This window comes from Halichoerus grypus, chromosome 4 (assembly GCF_964656455.1).
Source record: "Halichoerus grypus chromosome 4, mHalGry1.hap1.1, whole genome shotgun sequence".
In the NCBI taxonomy this organism is placed as follows: domain Eukaryota; kingdom Metazoa; phylum Chordata; class Mammalia; order Carnivora; family Phocidae; genus Halichoerus; species Halichoerus grypus.
Window position 1 is genome coordinate 93877774 of NC_135715.1, and position 22528 is coordinate 93900301.

Here is a 22528-nt window from a genome sequence, read left to right on the forward strand (position 1 = left end):
GCAGGAAATATAAGGGTAGGAGTGGGGACCCCATGAGGGCAGATTGGCATAAATGAAGGCCTAGGGAAGGAGGAAAGTGCACAAAGTTTGGCAGAGACTTATGCAGGGGTGCAGAGAAGGCGGGTGGTTATGTTGTTGGCCTCACATACGCTTGGACTTAATTTGGAAGAAAATGGGGAGTCAGTGAAGAATGTGGAGCCGGACAGTAGCATGGTTAGGATGTGCTTCAGGGAAGTTAATTAAGTGTGGCTACAGGAACAAAGTGGAACAGAGAAATCTGGGAGGCAGAGTTATAAGTAGGGAAGGGATGCGCTGCCCAAGGATGGAATAAGGAATCAATAAAGCTCTGACTGATGAGGTTTGGGCTGCTTTACTTTCTCTTTCTGTTGTATTTTCTTTTTTTTTTTTTCTTCTTTTTTTAACACATTCTCTCTTTCTCCACACAAATTAAAATTAATATAATTATTATATATTATATAAACATAAATATACAATATTATATATTGTATAAAATTGTAATTAAATTAATATACATTAAAGTTTCGAATATATGTAGTTCAGATAGCTTCAGATGTATACACACACACATATATGTATGTATATACACACACACACACATATATATCATATATATAATTATATGAAATTAGAAAGGACCATAAAGCTATTGTCATAAACATAAATAAATGCCGGAATTGTCAAAAAGACAGAAGCGCTGATATTCTCCAAATGATAAATGCTGGTAAGCAACTTCCAAGGTGAGATACCATTTAACGCTTGTAACTCCAAAGACGGAAAAATATTCCTAACTAATGCTTCTGTTTTTTCATAAAGTAAGTCTTGAAATAGAGGCACATAGAACATGAGACTTCTGCCAGTTGTCACTTACAAAAATATAAAGCGGGTCATAATTTGGAGACACGGCTAAGGCCTCAGGTGGTTTCATGCCCAAGACTGCGGTCTTGCCAGGGAGCTGAGGTGTGGCGTCCTGCTTGGGCAGAGTTATGATGGTGGCTTCGTCCTAGGAAGGGACCAAGAGGTGTGTTAGCCCTGATGCCAGGACAAAGAGGGGAAACGCGAGAGCAGTTCTTAAAGGTGGGGATGTGCTACCTCAGCCCCTTGCTTCAGAGCTCGAGCAAGCTTTTGAGGTTTGTAGCTTGTTGACGACTTCTGGACACAGAATGGCTGATATCCTTTAATTTTGTACAGTTGAGGAACCTGAGGTCAAAGAAGACAACCGATTGAATGTTCTTAAACAGCCGTCACCAATTAATGGGATCTAATTCTCAAAAACCGTACTTTTGAGTTGCCTGATGGTAAAAGTCCCAGCCCTGCTCTGGGTCCCTGCTCTGGGTCCCCGTACACATGTTGGGCATCTGCAATTACTGTCCTCTACCACAGGGCCTACCTGTAGAAATACACTGAACACTGGTTTGTGGATTTGAAATATTTATATTTTCAAAACCAGGAGTGGCTATATACGTCAAGGAAGGCCAACTAACTTTTGCTTACTTCATCTTGTGTTTTCTCTTAAAGTTTCTAATATATGTAGTTCAGGTAGCTTCGTGTATGCATACTATATCGTACATCCACAGAGTAAAGGTCCTGGTCTCCAGAAACCACGTATGTTATACCTCGCACGTACCATAAAATAACAGCAGAAAAATATACACAGTATGCTATGGTGTATAATGTTCAACAGAACAAAATTAATAAAATGGTACAATTCAAGTTCAAGAATATTTTGTTCACTTCATGAGAAACCCATTAATGAACACCGTATGATGGGTCTGACCTGCAGACTGAAGAAGGAAAAACTCTGCTTGATTTGAGTTTCTGAAGGTTTAATTGGAACCAGTCCAAGGCCATCAGGAGCCTAAAATGTGGAAATTCAAAAACAGTGACACACGATCAACGCTGAGCAGAAGTCGCTGTGCTTCTGCTGTCACACATTCCGTAACCTTCCCGTGACCTCAGTTCTACCCGATGTGTGGGGCATGGAGGCCCTGGCCAACCTCTCCTCCTTGGCTCGTAGTGTATGGGATCCTTTTTTATTTTCTACAGTTGTGGGTGCTGCCATGTGCCACCCAGAATCCCCATGCGGTGCTCAATCTCATGACCCTGAGATCATGACCTGAGCCAAAACCAAGAGTCGGGACGCTTAACCGACTGAGCTACCCAGGTGCCCCTCCACCCCGTTAATTGTGTTTATCAATGCTTGAAAATCACAGATTTATTATTCCCTAGGAACAACATAGTCTGATCTCTTAAGTCATTTGATGATCTAATGCAGAAAACACGTGGAATTTCTAAAGGACCGACTTTAGAGTTGGCCGCTCAACGGACTGAGCCACCCAGGCGCCCCGCACATAACAACTCTAAAGTTGGTCCTGTGATTCTTGAGTAGATTAACTTGCAATGTGTAACATATAATGTAGGATGTGCACGGCAAGTTTATTCTTTGAAACTAAAAAATTAATTTGCATGCGTGCTTTCAACATCAATTTAAACATGCTTTTTATTGCTAACTACATGAGCTTAGGCAACCTTTTATTACCAGCCATGTGACCTTGTGTCTCAGTTCCTTCCTCATCTATAAGATGATAAGCCTATCACATAGATTTGTCGAAGAGTAAATGCACTCATGCAAGTGAAACACTTCAGGCACTGCCTAACTCATGGTAAGAGTTAGCTATTATTTTTATAGAGAAAGAGAGAGAAGTGAGTGTGAGCTGGGGGGAGGGGGGAAGGGCAGAGAGAGAGGGAGAGAGGAATACTAAGCAGGCTCCACGCCCAGCGTGTAGCCCAACATGGAGCTCGATCTCACAACCCTGAGATCACGACCCAAACCAAAATCAGGAGTCAGACGCTGAACCGACTGAGCCACCCAGGTGCCCCTTATTTTTATTTTAACGCATCACTGTGCCCAGAAGGCAAGAAACTGAACTGTCATACCTCTTGCCAGAGAGAGAGAACTGTGAGTCTCATGGGTTAGAGTATTAGATCCTGGGGCCACCCTTCTCTGGCCTCTCCATTTGCCCATAAAGCAGAAGGGCCCAGCTGAGCAGAGCCCGCCTCCCTAGGCCAGGCCCTCTCGGATTCTCCATCTGCCCCTTTGCTCTCAGGCCCTATTCCTGGGCTGTCAGGAGGGGCTCTTGTTGGGTTCCAGGCTGGAAAGCACCAGCCCAGGTTACCAGGGAGCTCGGCACAGGTGAATCAGGTGCCAGGCAGGTGGCAGTAGATGATTTCTGGTTTCCCATTGATCACAAGTCCCTGGGCACAGGTGTCCAGAGAGCCTCTCAGGAGGAAGCAAAGGAACAGAGACTGAGGTAGGTCTTCCCATGGATTCCACCTAACAACCATCTGATTGTGCCCAGTCCCCACCCCACAGCCTGACATCACCCACCAACTCGTTGGAGCTCTGAGGAGGACTGTAGGACGGGAAGGCGAAGGGCAGCACTTCCTTGGGCGATACAGAGAACCGGCTGGAATAATCATCTTGACTGATCCGAGCCAGGAGGAATCTGGAGGCATTCTTGTCTATGGGAACAAAAGAGCACTTTTGGGGTGTTCTTGGAGTATTTTTATGTGAAACCACCATCTTTAGTTTCATATTTGCCATACACCAATCAGTGGGCACTTGCCACACGCCATCTTGGAAGGAATATATATGTGTGTATGCATCCGGTCCCATTTCTAGTTTTCTTTTGTTCTTTATCCCACCCCTTCTCCAGTTTTTAAAGATTTATTTTTTACTTCCAAAAAAACTACAATTCATTAGGATGAAAGGATCTCTAATGAATATTCTTTGTCCTTGTCTGTAAAGAAAAAGATTACATTAAAAAAAAAAGCACATGAAGACATTTTACAGGGGTCCATACATGATTCACAGATAAATTTTACAATATTTTAAACAAGCGTTTCTTCATTAGAAACATCAATACCGGACGTAAGAATAACATAGGAGGGATTTTTTTAAAAGCATAATTAAAGAGCAGATAAAAAGGTTATGAAAAACAAAATACCCATCTGGATCTTGAAGGGGAGGAAGACAAGGAGCAGGTACTCAGGGCCTGAGCCTGGGACACCAGAGCTCCTTCTTCCCTTGGGGCCTTGTGGGTCTTGTGCCCCAGCCGTAGTTTGGGGGCGCTATCTGTGAGGAGGGACAGGGTCCTGCTGGACGCCATGCCCAGCGGCTGTCGGGTGTGTCCACAGGGAAGGGCTGCACAGGCTGCTTGTCCTCTGCGGGACTCCAAGCCCTGCACCTGCTGTCCGCCAGGCCACCCCTTTGGTACACCCTCCTGTGGTGAAGCCCAGCCCACCCCTTTTTGGAATGAATGGCAAGTCTTTTCTTGCCTCTGATGATGGACTCAATAAACAGCACTGGATCAGGCCAAAAAGAGGGAAAAAAAGGATTAAAATGCAATAAAATGCTTTGAAAAACAAAACAAAACCAAACCACCCATCTAGATCTTGAAGGAGAGGAAGAATGAAGAGCCAGGCTTGGGGCTCAGGCTAGGGAGGGCAGGCAGGGTTTGGAAGGATTGGGACCTGCCTGTGGGTCTACATATGAGCCGTGGCGCAGAGAAGATGGGAGATGGGAGCCCAAAAGCCACTGAGGGTGTGCCTCCAACAGCCCAGCCAACCCAGGCATCCGAGGACTGGAATTCCTTTAAGTAGCAAAGATCATATGAGATAAAAAGCTTTATGTGCGGGGCGCCTGGGTGGCTCAGTCCATTGAGCGGCCAACTCTTGATCTCAGGGTCGTGAGTTCAAGCCCTGTGTTGGGCTCCATGCTGGGCATGGAGTCTACTTAAAAAAAAAAAAAAAAAAGCTTTATGTGCAAATGCTAGATTGTGACAACACAAGATGTAGCCGGTGAGTCAACAAGTATGAATGTTGACCATCCTAGTCTCTCTGGTGACCAGAGAGAACCGAGGGCACAAAACAAGGGGTCAAACCACGGCCAACCTCCACAGCTGTCACAACTTGGCTGGGTCAGCCGGGCTGGCTAACTATCAGTTGGGCAGGCATTTCAGCCAAACCTGGCCTGGAGGTCTGATTTATGGTCTGGGTAGGCCTCCTGATGGTGCACCCCCAAAGATGCCCACATTCTGTCCCTGATAGCTGTGATTCTGTCACCTTCCATGACCAAAGAAAGGGACTTTGCCGGTATGATTAAGTTAAGGATCTGGAGATAGGGAGAGTGTCCTGGGTAGTCCAGGTGGGCGCAATGTTTTCACAGGATCCATGTGAGGAGGAGGCAGGAGGGCCAAAGTTAGAGGCAGCGATGTGACAACTCAAGCAGGGGGCAGAGTGATGTGAGGAAGGGACCTCTAGAAGCTGGAAAGGCCCGGAACAGACTTCTCCGCTGGGGCCTCCAGAAGAAGCCAGCCCTGTTGACACCTTTGTTTTTAGACTTCTGACCTCCGGCAATGTGAGACAACACATTTGTGTTGTTTAAAGCCTTTAAGTTTGTGGTGATTCGTTACAGTGGCCATAACAACAAACAAACAAACAAAAAACCTAATGGATGTGATTTACGAAAATATTTTACCTCTACACAGCTAACCTCCTTATACAGGAAAGTCATGCTCAGAGGACTTAGGGTCGAAACTTTGCTGCACTTGGCAGATGTGCTCTACCTGTTATTATTGACTGTCTTCCTTGGCTCAGCTTTCTGCTTATGGTCTCCTTGTCCATGTTATGAATAGCAGTCAGCATACTGATTAACCTTCGATGAACCATGACCTGGAATTAGAAGGGATGATTTCCAAGTATTCATTGGTACATGCTCATTTTGGCATTCAACTTGATTCCCTTTCCCCAACCACGGCTAAGGGCTGAGGCCCCCGCTCTAAGTCAGAATGCACAGGGACCATGGCCCGCTGCCCTAGATGGAGGCCACGGGGACTTCAAGGTCTCGGCCATGTTGACTTGCCTGAATACAAAAAAAGACCAAGTTGTCATCTGGCCTTGTTCCGCCCAATTTATGAGCCCTGTTTTTCTATTTCCAGAGTGGAAAAAATGACTAGTTCCACATTGCTTCTTTTCAGTGTATCTGAATAGCAATGCTCCCGCCGTGTTATTTTCAGAGTGGAGGGACCAAATAAACGGATGGTTCTGTAGGACTCGGGCTGTGGATTATGGGCAGTGTTAACTGTATACCACTGTGCTTTGCGTTCGGAGCGCGTGCTACTGGAGGGGACTGGTACCTGTGCTCAAAGCTGTGGCCGAAGGGACCATTTCGTCCATGATGAATACCCCTTTCCATCCCGTAAGGGGCTCTCATTTAACAAATAAATAGTACGAAGTGCCAATGCTGTGGCCTGTTCTGTTTAAGGCATAACAGAGTTGTTCCTGCGGGCACCGAACCGACGTTCTAAGTGTGTGTGTGTGTGTGTGTGTTGGGGGGGTGGTTACAATAAACATTTAAATGAATCAACAAGATAAATATCATGAAGAAAATAAAAGAGAGTAAATGCACGAGGGCATGACGGGGGTGGGGAGGCTGGGAAAGGGGGTGATCTGGCCACTGTTGCAAGGGTAATGACAGAAGACCTCACTGAGGAGGTGAGGTTTGATCTAAAACTGGAATGATGAGGAGAGAATGATCCGGGGAAGAGAATTCAGAGCAGAGGAACCAGCAAGGATGAAGATCCCGCTTCAGGAACAGATGAGACATGTTTAAGGGACAGAGAGAAGTCCAGAGTGAAAAAAGTTGTGCGCTTCATCCAATTGCAATGGGAAGCCTTCGGAGGGGCTTACCAGGGGAGGGGTATCATTGCCTTCCAGCTTTGGGAATACTGCTCTGGCTGCCATGGGGGCCTGGAAGCAGGGAGGGCAGGGAGACTTGCACTGGTCCAGGCGGGGTGGGGGGGGGGGGTGACGGGGCTGTGGCTGAGCTGGGGAGATGACAGGAAGTCATCAGGCTGGGGATGCATCTGCACCTTGATCTGACAGTCTTGCTGGGGAGTGAGGGAAAGACTGAGCCATCGCTCAGTGCAAAGCACATAACAGCTGACAATGCTTTTTTCACACTGGAGGGCTCAGCCCAGAAAGGCCAGGTGGTCCCACTTGTAGGGAAAAAAAGTGGCCAGTCTCGCTGCTGTTGGCCCATTGTCAACAGCTGTGCCCTCCTCCCTCGGAGCACAGCTTCGCGCTGCCTCTTTCCACCACTTTCTTCCCCACGCTGAGCATCTTGTGGCCACCTCTGTTCTGAACATAGCAGCCCACCCAGACAGAGCCTCGGCGGGGACAGGGTCCCCCAGGGCCCTGGAGGTTGGTCGCAGGTCACCGATCAGCGAGTTCTGCCTCTCTCCCCCTGGACTGTCCCCAGTCCAGACTGAAAACACTGCTCGATGGATAACCTGTAACATAAACTTCTCGAGTCCCTTATACATATTCGCCCAGTTAATCTTCACAACAACTCCGGGACAGGTCTTACTGTGATCCTCAGTTACGGAGGAGGAAACTAACAGAGGGTATATAACTTGTCCAAGATCAGAAAGCTCATAAGTGGCATCAAGACTTAGGGGCAGGGTTGCCTGGGTGGCTCAGTCGGTGAAACGTCTGCCTTGGGCTCAGATCATGATCCCAGGGTCCTGGGATCAAGCCCCGCATCGGGCTCCCTGCTCAGCGGGGAGTCTGCTTCTTTCTCTCCCTCTGTTCCTCCCCACTGCTCACACACCCATTTAAAAAAAAAAAAAAAAAAAGAATTAGGGGCAGGCAGCCTGGCTCCAGAGTCCAGGTCTCAGCCACTGCTCTGCCCTGCTTGAGGTACGGCTCTCCTCCGTGAGGCGGCCACACTCCAGTGGCTGGGACAAGAGACCTACAGGCAGCATAAGATGCAAGAGGCCCCACGGAGATGGCTCAGTGCTAATGCTTGGTCTAGTTCTTGAAGAAAAAATAGGCTTACGTTGGCCCAAAGGACAAGTATGCACAGATGGAGGGGAAATGGAATGTCTTCTCAGTTGAAGGGTGAGGAGGTTTGTAGTAGGGAATGGGTTGGTGTGTTTGGGAGATGAGGACTGGGACAATACAGAAGATGGAACTGGGGAGTGGGGGCACTAAGCTAGAGAGGTATGGCGGCCGCTAGAACAGGGAGTCACTTGACACCCTTTATTTTTTATCCTGATCATAGGAAGCCATTGGAGGCTCTAAGGAGCTGGGTGGAAAGCCAACATGAGGGTGAAAAAGCCACAGGAGTGAGATGACACGTCTTGAAGGGAAAGCCATATGCCTGGATGAGATAAGATCCCACAGGAATTCTCAATTGTTCTCTCTAGAAGTAACTGATCAAAATCCAATTGTTCTAGAGTTACCACAGGACCCAGCAATTCTAGTCTTAGGTATATACCCAAGAGAATTGAAAACACATGTCCACAAACGTGTACACGAATGTTCATAACATTATTATTCATAATGGCCGAAAAGCGAGAACAACACAAATGTTTCAGCTGATGAATGGATACAATATGGCATATCTACACAATGGGATGATGGGATAGTATCCATCCATAAAAGGAAATGAAGTACTGGTACAGTACATGGATGAACCTTGAAAGCTAGCTGAGCGAAGGAGTGAAAGAGCCAGTTACAAAAGGCCATGTGCCCTATGATACCATGTTTATGAAATGTCCAGAAAGGGTGAATCCATAGAGACAGAAAGCCAATCAGTGGTTGCCAGGGACTGGGGTATGGAGAGAGGCCGTTAATGGGAACCAGGTTTCTCTTTGCAGTGATAAAAAATGTTCTAAAATTAATCATGGAATCGCTATGTCTTACACCTGAAACTCCTATAACATTGTATGCTAACTACACTTCAATAAAATTTTTTTAAATGTTCTAAAGTTAGATCGTGGTGATGGCTGCAGAACTCTGTAAATACATTAAAAACCACCAAACTGTATACTTTACAATAGTGAATTTTATGGTAAATGAATTATATCTCAATAAAACTGTTTATAAAAAGAACCTCATTGTTCGATTTTCTTGTGCTGAGGACTAAACGAATTAAAATTTCTGTTTGGTGCTGGGACTTACCTTGCGAGCGGCTTGTTGAAAGCGCTTTTGTGCCCTGAACCTGTTGGCCCAGGTATTATTAATGAGTGGATCAAAATTAGGATGGAATTCCTTGATTTTCTGTGAAAACAGAACATAGGCACATCTTAGATTTAAATTTTAACTCCAGGTAGGAGCATTTAATAAAAATGTTTTTGAGTTTGATCCTAAATCAAGTGATGATTTGTTCTGCCATGGAACGAGCGTTTATTCCACACTTTTAGAGTACATAGCAGTATAGGGAATACTTCTTGGGTTGGGGGCTAAAAGTGGGATTTGAGATTTGGGTTTTAAGAAATTGACAGTGTAGGGGTGCCTGGGTGGCTCAGTCGGTTAAGCATCTGCCTTCAGCTCAGGTCATGATCCCAGGGTCCTGGGATCGAGCCTCACATCAGGCTCCCCGCTCAGCGAGGAATCTGCTTCTCCCTCTGCCCCTCTCCCCATTCTTGTGCTCTCTCTCACTCTCTCAAATTTTCTCATTGTCACGATTAAAAATTGGGGTTTTAGACACTATCACATGACAGAGGACGCTCAGGTGAGGGGGCCACTGTCCCCATTTTATGTTTGAGGAGACTGAGGCACAGAGGCTAAGAGGGCTTTTCCCAGGTCCCAAATTTGTGAGAGAGCTGGGACCAGGACTCTGGCTTCTGGCCTCCTGTCGTGTATCCTTCCCACCAAGGGCAGGGGGCAAGGAACAGAGGCCCAGGACCCTCTGCAGACAGAGGCTTGGAGAGCAGAGGGAAACAAAAAAAGGAGACTAGGAAGGAGAAAGTAGAGGGGTTTCCAGGAGCCAAAGAATTTAATGCTGTTGATTTCAAGGGAAACATTAATTATGATTTTTGATGTTTCACTTGCAAATATATAGTGAAAAAAACACTCCAAAAATATAAATTAAAATGTAAATGTAAATTAAAACTTAGTAAATATCTCTAGAAAAACATATCTATAGAAAAAACATTTCTATAAAATTGTTTAGTGTTTTAAAAATAAAAATATAAAGGGCTGCTGATAATTAGCTCCCAAATAAAGGAAAGTTACCTACTTCTTCTAGATTGTGAACAACCCGTTTCTGGTTGACTTCTGTCTTGATGCGCTGAAATTCCTCATCCAAAACAGGATCTCCTCTATCTAGCTGGGTTTTTTAATCACCAAAAATATTAAAATTGAATACAAATACACATAACTGTATATCTCTTTAAAACTGACAGAAACCCATCAAAGGATCAGTAACACCGAGACGTGAGGTTTGGTTGGGAGTGGGTGACAGAGGGTCAAAGTGACCATTATAATTACACTCACTGTTCAAACATAGGGGGTTGTAACAGCGGAGCAGACCCAGAACTTTATTTTCATCTCCAGGGGACATGGCTCTGGGAAATCATTTTCAAAGCATTTAAAACTCACAGGAAGGATTTTAAGAAACTGTGTAACCATGGGAGTGCAGAGATTTCGTTTAGAAAGAAACTTAAAGTTTCAAGCTCCTTGGAGCTGATTATCCCAGTATGGGGTTTAACAAAGGTGCATAATTCCTCCCCTCTCCTGGGTGGTGCAGGTGAATTGGGATCTGCCCCTTCCCTGGAGTAAGTGTCCTCCTCCAGGCTGCTCCCCATCCCCGGGGCCCTGGAGCTGTCTGTCCTATTCCCCAGGAGCCATGGGACACTCCCCCCGGAAGGCTGGCTGGCTGGGCTTGATTGGTGTCTGCATACACCTGACTCCATGGAAAAAGGAGCTGTGTCCACTGCAAAAGCTTGTTAGTTTTTACCTATCTGTGGTTTTTATTACTTGTTAAATTACTTCCAAATCTAGCTTGGCTTGTATGTACGCTGTTTGCAATCATTTTTAAAGACTTAACTGGAAGCAATCTATTCGAATCACCACATTAACAAGAGAAACAAGAGAGTTGTACGATTGTCACCAGGTGGTGAGCTGTCTAGCTCTGATTTGCACATATCAGGGAGCTGAGTCTGAGACTGTGGACCTTAGCTCAAAAGACAGATTTTGTGGGGAGAGACCCAGACCTCCACCACTAAAAATAAAATAAAATGAAATAAAGCACCTTAAAGAAGGGATTGGCAAATAGGTTGTTAGCTGGAAGAGAGAGGAGGGCGAGGTCTTATATATTTATCAATACTCTATTTATGATGAATGTTTGGGAATTTACTATCAACAACCATCTCCCATCATCCTGCTATAACTCCCACTCCCTCTTCCGCTCCCCCCTCCCCAGCTCTTTTTTCTCAGCTTTCTGCCACATGGCCTGGGCCTCCGGGTGTTCCTTGCCACTGGGTCACCTGCCAGGATTCAGCTGCCTGATGAGATCTCGCAGACACACAGAATAGGGTCTCTGCAACACTTGTGGTCCACCTGTACTGGGGCTCAGGGGCCCAGTGAGTGATGTTAAGGACGTGACCACTCCGTTTCTGCTGCCCTTGGGTACCCTTGTGACTGCTTGCTCCTCTCTGCAGTCCTCTCTCTAGTCCCTGCTCATGGCTCTCTCTGCAGCTGGCCTGGCCTCCAGGGGCACCTGGAAGGACAAGGCCACCTGCAGCCTTCAACGGCCCCCTCTCTGCAATGTGAGCCTGACAACACCATGGTCCTTCCTCCTATTCAGGGTCAATCTTCCCTTCCGACCATGGTGTCTTCCCAAACTTCTTCAGCCCTTTCCTTTGCGACTGCCCTTTGCCTTGAGAGCACAAGTGCTCTCGAGTTTTCCAACTTAGAAACCCCCTCCTTGACACCTCATCCCCTTCTAATGGTCCATGCTCTGACTCTTACCCCCTGGTCATCTCAACTTCTCAGGAAACCAGCTACTCACTTCCCTGCATTCCTCGAGCCATTGGCCATTTGGCTTTTTACCTCCACCTCTCTCCTGGGATTGCTATCGCTAAGGCAAACAAGGGCTTCCAAGTGGCCAAACACACCCTGTACTTCTCAGGCCCAGCCAACCTGGATCCCTCCCCATCTGCTTTTTTAGTGTAGTCCAGTTCTCCTGACCTCCCTGACCATTTCCCTTCTGTCTCCTTCGCTATCTGCTGCTCTCCCCTCAGATCATGAGGTTCTCTGGCTTTCCCACCTTGAGCTACCGGCTTCTCATGCCTTTTACTTTCCCCAGGTCACGGCGCTATTCTGTGCTCTACTCTCTACCTCTCTGCTGAGGTACACTTGTTCCTGCAGCCGCCACCTGGATGCCCTCCAGCCCCCCAGATGTAACATGTCCCAAGTTGAACTTTTCATCTTCCCCCTTCGTTGGTATTTGGGATCTCATTTAAAATCACCAGCATGGGGGCGCCCGGGTGGGTCAGTCATTAAGCGTCTGCCTTTGGCTCAGGTCATGATCCCCTGGTCCTGGGATCGAGCCCCACATCGGGCTCCCTGTTCAGCAGGGAGTCTGCTTCTCCCTCTGCCTGCCGTTCCCCCTGCTTGTGCTCTTTCTCTCTCTCTGTCAGATAAATAAACAAACTCTTAAAAAAAATAAATAAATAAAATCGCCAGCGCACACCCCAGCTGGACCCCTAGGAGCCATTTTATCCTCCCTCTTTCTTTCCCCTCAGTCACTGCACTTGGCACATTTTAAATCCTCTCTTAATGTTTCTGTGCCCCGTCTGGACTGTGCCCTTCTTGAGGGCAGGGACGGTGGCTCATTCACTAGCACAGAGTCTTACAAAGAGCACTCGTTAAACACACTTGCAAAACAAATACACAGTTGGGTTTGCCTGGCGTCCAAATGCTGGCAATTCCAGACTTTGCTGTCACACTGACCTACCTGGTCGTGCCATGTCTGTGTCACCTTCATCTTTAGAATAGTTAGAAAATATCATCCCATTGTGGGGTGGACAGAAAACTCAATATTTTGTTTTTAAAATCCAATGCAGAGAAACAGAACTACAATCAAACTAAATTTCAATGCCCATCTAATACGTGCCTTCCCTAAGTGCCAAGGCTTACTAATTCTTTTGTCTCTCTTATAAAAAATAAAGAAAGGCAAGATAAATTTATTCAAATATCTGATTGGGCTCCAATCAGAAAGAAGATCTAGGAAGAGAAATGTATTCTATATGAGAAATATATTTATATCTGACAAGATACATGTTTTTCCCCAATCCCTCCTACCCAATGCTGCCACTGAGCATGGGAAGCTCATGCTCCTAAGCTTAAATATATGTGTTATGGTTGAATCATGTCCCTCCAAAATTCATATGTTGAAATCTTAACCCCTAGTTAGCTCAGAATGTGACTGTGTTTGAAGATACAGTTTTTGAAGATGTAATCAAATTAAAATGAGGTGGGCTCTAGTCCAATGTGACTGGTGTCTTTTATAAGAGGTAGTTTGGACAGAGAAAAAAGAAGGTAAAGACACAGGGAAAAGATGGTCTAAAAGTCAAGAAGAGAGATCATTCCCTCATGTCCCTTAGAAGATCATGCACCTTGATCTTGGGCTGCCAGAACGGTGAGAAAATACATTTCTGTTGCTTACACCACCCAGTCTGGTACTTTGTTATAGCAGCCCAAGCAGACTAATATGACACGAGATGATTCTGCAAGTCCTACCAACCAAGTCCGAGCCCCTGAGACAGGAAGCCCAAGCCGAGCTCCTCTGGCTGACGTGTGTCCTGCGCTTCAGTGACTATGGGCCTGTCCCCAGTGTCCCCTGCACCTGCCCTCAGGGAACAAGGTCTCACATGCCATGGTGAGCCCAGGGGTGTGGCACAGTCCCACCACTCCCGTCTCTACCCCTCCCTGAATCCACAGGTGCTGCCTTGGCAACCCAGCTGTGGCCACCTCCCCTCAACCAGTTTGGCCCCCTCTCTGCTCAAACCCTTGAGCGTCTCTGACTTGGAACTTTTCTCTGGCTCTGGCATCGCTCCTGGTCTCTGTCTTTGGGTTCCTCTTACTCTCATGCTCCGCAGATCATGGGACAGGTGTACCTCACGCCCAGAACTCCAGCCTGAATTTGAGGCATTCCCCTCCCTCTGAATTGAATGCCTTTGTCCTCTTTACTACCTTTCCCAAAATCAACCATGTCTTCCAAGAAGCTTTCCAATCAGATGAGCTCTCTCTCCTCTCTGGCCTTTGACTCCCCACAATATTTAGTAGAGGTTTCTTGTGACATCTACAGCTAGCCTTGATTTACGGTTAGCAATTAACTTGTCATCAGCTCCTCCCCTCCCAACATAACTTTGTGTTCTTTCTTCTGATGTGGCATCTTGCATATAGCAGGAATTCAAACTATTTAGTGCAATCAACATCATCGAATTAGCATTGATTCTGACCTTATATTTGGCGTCTTCTCTTTGCCGCTCTTCAGTAAGGTCTTTTCTAAATTTAAAAGACATATGATCTCTACCAAGGTGCACCTGCCTGGGGAGAAAAAAAAAAACAGCTTCCAGAACGCATCGGAATACCATGGCCCGTTGGGGGATGGAGTGGCTTAGATTCTCCACAACTGAAGGGAGGTGCAGAGACACTGGAGGAGGGCCACGGGGGAGAGAAGCTGTAGAGACTACAGCAACATAACTGAGATGGAGACTGTGTTCTACAAAATGAAGCTTCTCTCCTAGCCACACAGGCTGAATATTTATGAGTAAAAGAAAATCTGGATGCTCAACATCAGTAGTCATTAGGGAAATGCGAATATAAACCACAATGACTGATGTACTACATTACACCCACTAGGATGATGATGATGATGATGATGATGATGATAAGGAAGGAAAATAACAGGCACTGCCAAGGATGTGGACCAACTGGAACCCTTGTACATTGCTGATGGGAGCATAAAATGGTGCAGCCACTGTGGAAGACAGTCTGGCCGTTTCTCAAAAAGTTAAACATAGAGTTACCATATGACCCAGCAATTCCCCTCCTAGGCATGTACCCAAGAGAACTGAAAAGATGTGTGCACACAGAAGCTCGCATATAAATGTTCACAGCAGCCTTCTTCACAATGGCCAAAAAGTGAACACCACCCAAATGTCTGTCAACTGATAAATGGGTAAATAAAATGTAGTAGGTCTGTACAATGGAATCTTATGCAGCCATAAAAAGGAATGAAGTCTTGATCGATGCTATGATGCAGATGAACCTTCAACCGTGTTAAATGAAAGAAGCCAGTTACAAAAGGCCACGTACGTATGTATGATTCCATTTATTTTAAATGTTCAGCATCAGCAAATCTATAGAGATATAAAGTAGATTGGTAGTCGCCAAGGGCTGGGAAGGAACAGGGAATGGGGAGTGACTGCTAAATGGGTTTGGGGTTTCCTTCCGGAGTGATGCAAATGTTTTGGAGTCGCGTGGTGGTGACGGTTGCACCACCCTGTGAATACACTAAAAACTTCTGCATTGTCCACTTTAAAATGGTTAACATGGTGAATTTTGTGCTTTGTGAGCTTTAGCACAGTTTTGAAAACTCTGGTATGTAATATATCGATCATGGAGCCTGGCACGTGTTCAAAATAAATAGTAGCTATGATTTTAAAAGGGGAGAGGGTGTCTGGAGAACTGTTTGACTGAAAGAGCCTGGAGAGACCTGGAAGCTAAATACAAATGGTCTGACCTTTGTTTGGATGCTGGATTCTTCTTCTCTGAAAACAAACCAACAAAAAGCCCGGATAGAAAGGACATTATTGAGACAATCTGGTAAATCTGCAGATAGGCTAGTGATTCTAATAGTATGGTGTCAGTGCTAGATTTCTTGGAAGTGATGATGCTAATGTTGGAGAATGTCCTTAGGAGCTGCGTGCTAAGGTCTCTAAGAGCAAAGCTTCGTGATGCCTGCAACTTACTTTCAAATGCTTCAAAAGCAGGTGTGTGTGAAGTGTGCCTTTGTGTGTGTGTGTGTGTGTCTGTGTGTGTGTGTGTGTGTGTGTGTGTGTGTGTAGACAGGGGAAGTTTATGTGGCATAATGTCAACAACTAGTGAATCGATGTCAAGTGTATATGGGTGTTGCTGGCAGGTTTAAAAATCTTTCGACAGGGGCGCCTGGGTGGCTCAGTTGGTTAAGCAACTGCCTTCGGCTCAGGTCATGATCCTGGAGTCCCGGGATCGAGTCCTGCATCGGACTCCCTGCTCAGCGGGGAGTCTGCTTCTCCCTCTGATCCTCCCCCTCTCATGCTCTCTGTCTCCCATTCTCTCTCTCAGATAAATAAATAAAAAATCTTAAAAAAAAAAATCTTTCGACAAAAAAAGGCGGGAGAAAATATTCAGTGAACGACAGAATCTTCAAAACTGAATTGAGGTTGTGATTTCAGGCGTGCTACAAAGCACAGAAGGAAGGAAATACCCCAGTGTTGGCAGTGGTCATTGCATTATAGCGGATTTTTTTCCCTTCTCTCCACTTAAACAATATATTTTTTTTCGGGTTTTCTACAATGACAGTGTGGCCATTTTTTACAATAGGGAAAAGAGTATTTTAAAAAAATGATCTGCAGTGACTTGGAAGTCACTTCCCATCTAACCAGGGCCAGACCAGGAACAGAGGCTGCTGTGGAAAGAGAGGTTGTTTCTGTGAGACATGAAGGACACTGCCCTGGGCAAGCAGGGTGGCGGGCTGGGGGACATCTGTGAAGGCCCGGAGGTCGGCGCTCGTTCTCTCTGTCCGGGAAGTGTGGCGTGGGGCATGGGCAAGGAGCCTCTCCAAGACTCTTTCTAAGAGTCTCTTTTTTAGCTCGGTTCAAGAGTTTCTAAAGTTTACTTTAGTGGAGTCTGTGCACACGGATACTTCTGGTATGATCCGGTAAAAACCTGGGGACAGGGCTGCCTTTTGACTGCAGGAGCACAAGACAGAGGTCTCACAGCTGAGTTCTGGAACCTCCACCCGGAGCCTCTCCCACCCCAGCCTGCACTGCTGGGCTCCCGAGAGGCGCCTGGGGCAGACAGCCGGGGGCACAGGGGCTGAGTGCTGGGGGGGGGGGGAGGGTGTTGAGATTCAGGGCCCCTAGGGAGAGACGGGGTGCTGACAGCAGTGGCCAGCAGGGAGCAGTGTCCTGACGTCTCCCACAGTTCACTCCAGTTCTGCCACTGTCTGGTCACACTTAGGAAAGAGCATGGTTTGGTCACAGTGATTTATGCCGAGTGGAAACTTCTAAGGTCCAGGGGAGAAGAGGGATTAGTCAAACTTTCCAAAGGGCACAAAAAGCGATTATATTTCATCGTGTCTCATTGTATAAAAAGCCATTACTACAAACACTGTACTGTCCCTTGATATAAATAATTGTTCAATATTTACCACTTAAGGTGATTTTCGATCTCTTCGTAAGTGTCCTGTCTGACTTTCTGTTCAAAGAGTGCTTCCTTCATCTGTCTTGTTTTTGAAATCTCATTACCTTGGTCCAAAACTGAGGGCAAGAGCAAACAATGATTATGCCAGTAATCAAATCAGAAGCATTTGCCGAGAGAAAACCACATTTCTTTTTTTTTTTTTTAAGATTTTATTTATTTATTTATTTATTTATTTGACAGAGAGAGACACAGTGAGAGAGGGAACACAAGCCAGGGGAGTGGGAGAGGGAGAAGCAGGCTTCCCACTGAGCAGGGACCCCAATGCGGGGCTTGATCCCAGGACCCTGGGATCATGACCTGAGCCGAAGGCAGACGCTTAATGACTGAGCTACCCAAGCGCCCGGAGAAAACCACATTTCTAATGGTAAAACATAACAGCCATCTAACTGAGTTTTGCTGTTGTTGTTCATAAATAGTAAATGTGACAAGCAATAATTCTTCACTATTCGGCCAGCGGCTGATTTACAATGGATCAACTAGTTACCTTCTCTTAATTCTTTAATCTTCAATTTTCCTGGTTCTTGGTTTAAAACAGTTGCCACAGCAAATGGATTCGATAAATCTACTGGAAATCTCAAGTTCTGATATTCAATTTCCTGAGAGCAAAATCAGGAGGGAAAATTCATTATTTTGCTTCTCTATCATTCCTTCTATCACGTTGAGCATAACGTCCAGGTTACCTTAATCTTCGGAGGCTCTCGTTTTGGTGGCGGTCGCTGGAAAAGTATGTGTGTCATTGCCTTTCCTGGAGGAACGTCTACTTTCTTAGAAAGAGCATTTAATCTTTCAAATTCTTCTAATCTATAGTTTAAAACAGATATTAAATTACTATATAATCCAACAACTCAAGGTTCCTACTTTTTTTTAAGATTTTATTTATTTATTTGACAGAGAGAGAGAGCACAAGTGGGGGAGCAGGGGAGGCAGAGGGAGCGGGAGAAGCAGGCTCCCCGTGGAGCACGGAGTCTGACACGAGGCTTGATCCCAGGACGCCGGGATCATGACTTGAGCCGAAGGCAGAGGTTTAACTGAGCCACCCAGGTGCCCCAAGGTTCCTATTTTTTAAAGACTTTTTAAGTAATCTCTACACCCGAGATGGGGCTCGAACTTACAACCTTGAGATCAAGAGTCACGTGGTCTACTGTCCCACAAGTTTCCTATTTTTATGTTCCTTCTGATAATATCATGACTTTCGGTCCATTTAATGACTATAACTATACTGAAAATAAATCTGTGTGCTAAAACAGTGGTCTACTAAAATAAATGTAATGTTAGTATACCAGACTATAATCATATATGCCAAAATCGTCTACCAATGGTGGCTCTTCCTTACCTTCTCAAAGAACATAACAAGTGGACCATATGACATGCTGAAAAATGCTCTCCTGGTCTAGTGTGATTCATTTCTCAGCTGTTGGTTTTCAATAGCTAAATCTACTACATTTAAAAAAATTCCTCCACTGATGTATGTTCCTAGTAAAAGAATGATTATGCCCAAGTGACTCAGACTAATGTTTGAGATCTTTTCTGCAACTGAAAACTGTTTTTGGACATTTATGGACACACAGACAGGGCTACTACTCTGCCTACAGAAGCTCCTGGAGTCGTTTATTATGGGATGTAGTAGAACTATGTCATGTTCAATGCTATGAAGCATTTCTTTAAGTGAGAATATGTGAACACTAGTTTTGCAGGATTATGTATGTCCATGATATTGCAGAAATATGAATACACTAACATTCATTCATTCTGATGGTCACAAACCATTTGCTGAACACCTACTGAACGGATCCCACTGCACAACACAGGGGACATGCCAGCAATCTCAAACTTAACATCGTCTATGGAAGAGTCTCCTGAAAGGTCAACGACCTGAGAGAACATGTCCTTTGGTGAGATACCCACTGACTGACAGACTGTAGCGTGCAGGGCGGAGGCACTGGGTTACGAAGCTAGAGGTGGTCCAGCACCCACATATCATCAGAACTCTGACATCACCTCTGCTATAAATATTGGGGAACAACAAAAAATTTTTGAAGGTGTTAAAAAAAAACAAAACAGTCTCCTTAAGGGATCTAATGCTGACAACAGAAATGAAGGGGTCTAAGGAAGTGATACATTTTAATAAGGAGTTACTCGTGGAACTTCAGCAAGTTCCACCGTATTCTGGTAGAATACTGGCTGGCTCAGTCAGTAGAGCACCGTATTCTGAAATAACAACAAAAAGCTACCTGTGACACTTTCAGAGAACACCGTGGCCAGGATAATTTTTTTCCTTCACGGTGGAACTCATATGTTCTAGTACTAGTCTGCAGTCTGGGGAGACAGGCAGGTCTTGAGATGGGAGTCCTTGAAAACATCAAGAGTGCACTAAATAAGATATTAAACTCCGGCTGGGTTATCCAAACATAATAGTTTAGAAAGAGCGGATGTCTGCATTTGCATGGTGCTTCTTCCATACAACGCTCTTGTGTATTTAAGAACGTGTCTGTGGGAAGCAAAAATCCCACTCAAGTGATGTCTTTAAGAAAGTCATTTGTACATCACGCATATGATGTGACATGGCAAATCGCATTTTCTTGGCCAGAAAATACCAGAAAAATTACTACTGTCTTTTATTTATAGCCACTGCTACTTGTTTATTGCCAGGATGATTTTATTTCTCCTATGACTACCTGCAGGATTTGAGTTCAGCAGGCCACACTAACATCCCATACTTGATTTAGGCTGCTTTGAATTTTTAGGAAGATTATGATATAAATATATAATAAGTCATGGAGTTAGTTCATATTTTGATATGCTCTACTTTTAATATGCCTAATGAGGTTAATATGTGATGTGTATCTATGTGTGAGGGGAGAAAAGGAATAGCCAGCTATTTCTTTATCATTTTCAAAAATCTGTAAGGATTTTCCAAGATTAGGATTGATACCATGACAAGTTTTCCTTTAGCTTTTATAAGACTCATGCATATTGGGAAAAACTTATCATTTCAACCAGGTACATTGGGATATAAAAATACAAGCTCACATTCATATAGAAATAGGAGTTCGGAAAAAATTTGTTATGAAGTAAAACTTAATCCCATTTCACACCTTTACGTGGACTTGAATGCTGAGGATTCTTAAAAAAGAAAAACCCAACAAAACCTCCCATGTGGCACGTTCTCATTTTTGCCTTGCGTCGAAGTCACTCGTGATCCATGACTGATTCAGGCTCCTCTGCTGTGAGCATCCTCAGAGTGCGGACTGTGTCCCATGGGGCTTTGCAATGGACATGGCGTAGAGCAGGCACTCAGTTAATTGTAACTAAGTAGAATGTTATATCGAACTTTTGAAAACGGTTATGCTGTTCCTGTCCTATGACTTACATTTGAAAGAGTGGGGGCGCCTGGGTGGCGCAGTTGGTTAAGCATTTGACTCTTGATTTTGGCTCAGGTCGTGATCTCGGGGTCGTGGGACGGAGCCCCGCATCGGGCTCTGTGCTCAGCGTGGAGTCTGCTTGAGACTCTCTCTCCCTCTCCCTCTGCCCCTCCCGCTTGTGCAATTCACTCTCTCTCTCTCTCTCAAATAAATCAATCTTAAAAAAAATAAATTTGAAAGAACGTAATACATATGGTCATATATATACATATATGTAATATACATATATATAATACATACATATGGTCAAAACTCAACCAGCACAGCAGCAGTAATCAGGGAAGGCAAGTATCCCTCCATCCACCTTTTCTTGGTCATCTCTTCCCCTCTTGGCAGGAACAACATACTGCTACAAGCCTAGAGCTATTCTATGCATTATTGTTATATTTTAAAGAGTATTTTCTGAAAGTTCATCACTTTAAGTATGGTTTGGATGGCATTCTGTTACAAGAAAGAAAGACAGAATGGAAGACACGGAGGCTCGGATCTTTTTTACAAAGTTTTAGGAAGAAACAAAGACATTCTAAAGCAGCCATACGGTAAAGCCATGTTGGGATGGCACGTTCCGGTGAAGACACATTCATATGGCTGAGAGTTGAACTGTGAGATCCACAGCTGCATTTTTATCTGCGCAATCCCATACTGGAATGGTTTGAATTTGACAGTCACGTTCACCTTCCCATTAGCCGGGATTATTCCTGAGGGGAAGGAAATGAGACAACACGGTTCTTTTTCCTGCGAAGCCCCATCAAAGAGGTTGACACACACACAAACACATTCTTCCCCTGGTAAGCCCAAGTATTTCTATTATCTTTATATAGTCTTTTCATTAAATCCATGTGAATCAACTTCGGCATGTTTACATTGACCTTATTTGCCAACCGCTACGTTAATTCTTTATAATAATTATTTGGCTCTCAGTTATATAAATATATACACATCCATCAGCGTTAGCGAGTCAGACACGAACTCCTAGAACTATAATCTTTAAGCCAATTACCAGATGTCAGTGTTAATGCTGGGAGCAACAAGAAAAGCTAGGAACACACATACGAGTTTCTGTCCAAATAATTCAGTTCCCTACATTTTGTTGTCATTTGAATCTCTCCTTCCAAATCTTTGGGATGGACCACTGCTCCCTCTGAAGTCAAATATCCCACCATGCTTTGTTCCTCTTTTGTATCTCTGGGGCCAACAGAGCTTGGAACATGGTCAAGTGCTCAACAAATGTGAAAAGAAAAATAAAAGGGAGAAAGGAAAGGAGGGCGAGACGGAGGAAAAGAGGAAGGATCAATGTAGTAGGTACAAGAAGGGCTAATGTTCGGGCGCCTGGGTGGCTCAGTTGGTTAAGCGACTGCCTTCGGCTCAGGTCATGATCCTGGAGTCCCTGGATCGAGTCCCGCATCGGGCTCCCTGCTCAGCGGGGAGCCTGCTTCTCCCTCTGACCCTCCCCCCTCTCATGTGCTCTCATTCTCTCTGTCTCAAATAAATAAATAAAATCTTTAAAAAAAAAAAAAAAAAAAAAAAAAGAAGGGCTAATGTTCTCTCTGATTTCCACTGAAGCCTCTTTGGTTTGCCTTCTAGATGATTTCTTATGCCCCTGTGCATTTTGTCTTTGCACGGTCCCTAAAGAGACCTTACACAATTCCCTCATAAATGCTTGGCGTATCCTCCTTCCCACCTATGCCCTCCTCTGAATCTTGTACCTCTGTCTCCCTTGTTCTCTATGCTCAACCACATGAACCTTTCACTCGGCCATCCAA

The 22528-nt window shown here is 45.0% G+C and overlaps 1 protein-coding gene across 6 annotated transcripts in view; it reads right to left on the bottom strand.

The window, feature by feature from the left end:
• Positions 1-22528, bottom strand: part of CFAP221 (cilia and flagella associated protein 221) — a 90329-nt gene that overhangs the window by 19982 nt on the left and 47819 nt on the right. For all 6 annotated transcript variants that reach the window (XR_004913231.2, XM_036079649.2, XM_036079648.2 and 3 more), the window contains 12 exons: positions 21304-21463; positions 18024-18144; positions 17828-17939; positions 17291-17399; positions 14334-14421; positions 10106-10195; positions 9046-9144; positions 5646-5751; positions 3407-3540; positions 1796-1876; positions 1111-1218; positions 890-1021 (listed from right to left, as the gene is read on the bottom strand). Coding sequence is in view for 5 of the 6 variants with exons in the window: in XM_036079649.2 (XP_035935542.2) it covers positions 890-1021; positions 1111-1218; positions 1796-1876; positions 3407-3540; positions 5646-5751; positions 9046-9144; positions 10106-10195; positions 14334-14421; positions 17291-17399; positions 17828-17939; positions 18024-18144; positions 21304-21463 (1340 nt within the window). In the remaining variant the exon portion in view is untranslated. The remainder of the gene's footprint in view (positions 1-889; positions 1022-1110; positions 1219-1795; positions 1877-3406; positions 3541-5645; positions 5752-9045; positions 9145-10105; positions 10196-14333; positions 14422-17290; positions 17400-17827; positions 17940-18023; positions 18145-21303; positions 21464-22528) is intronic.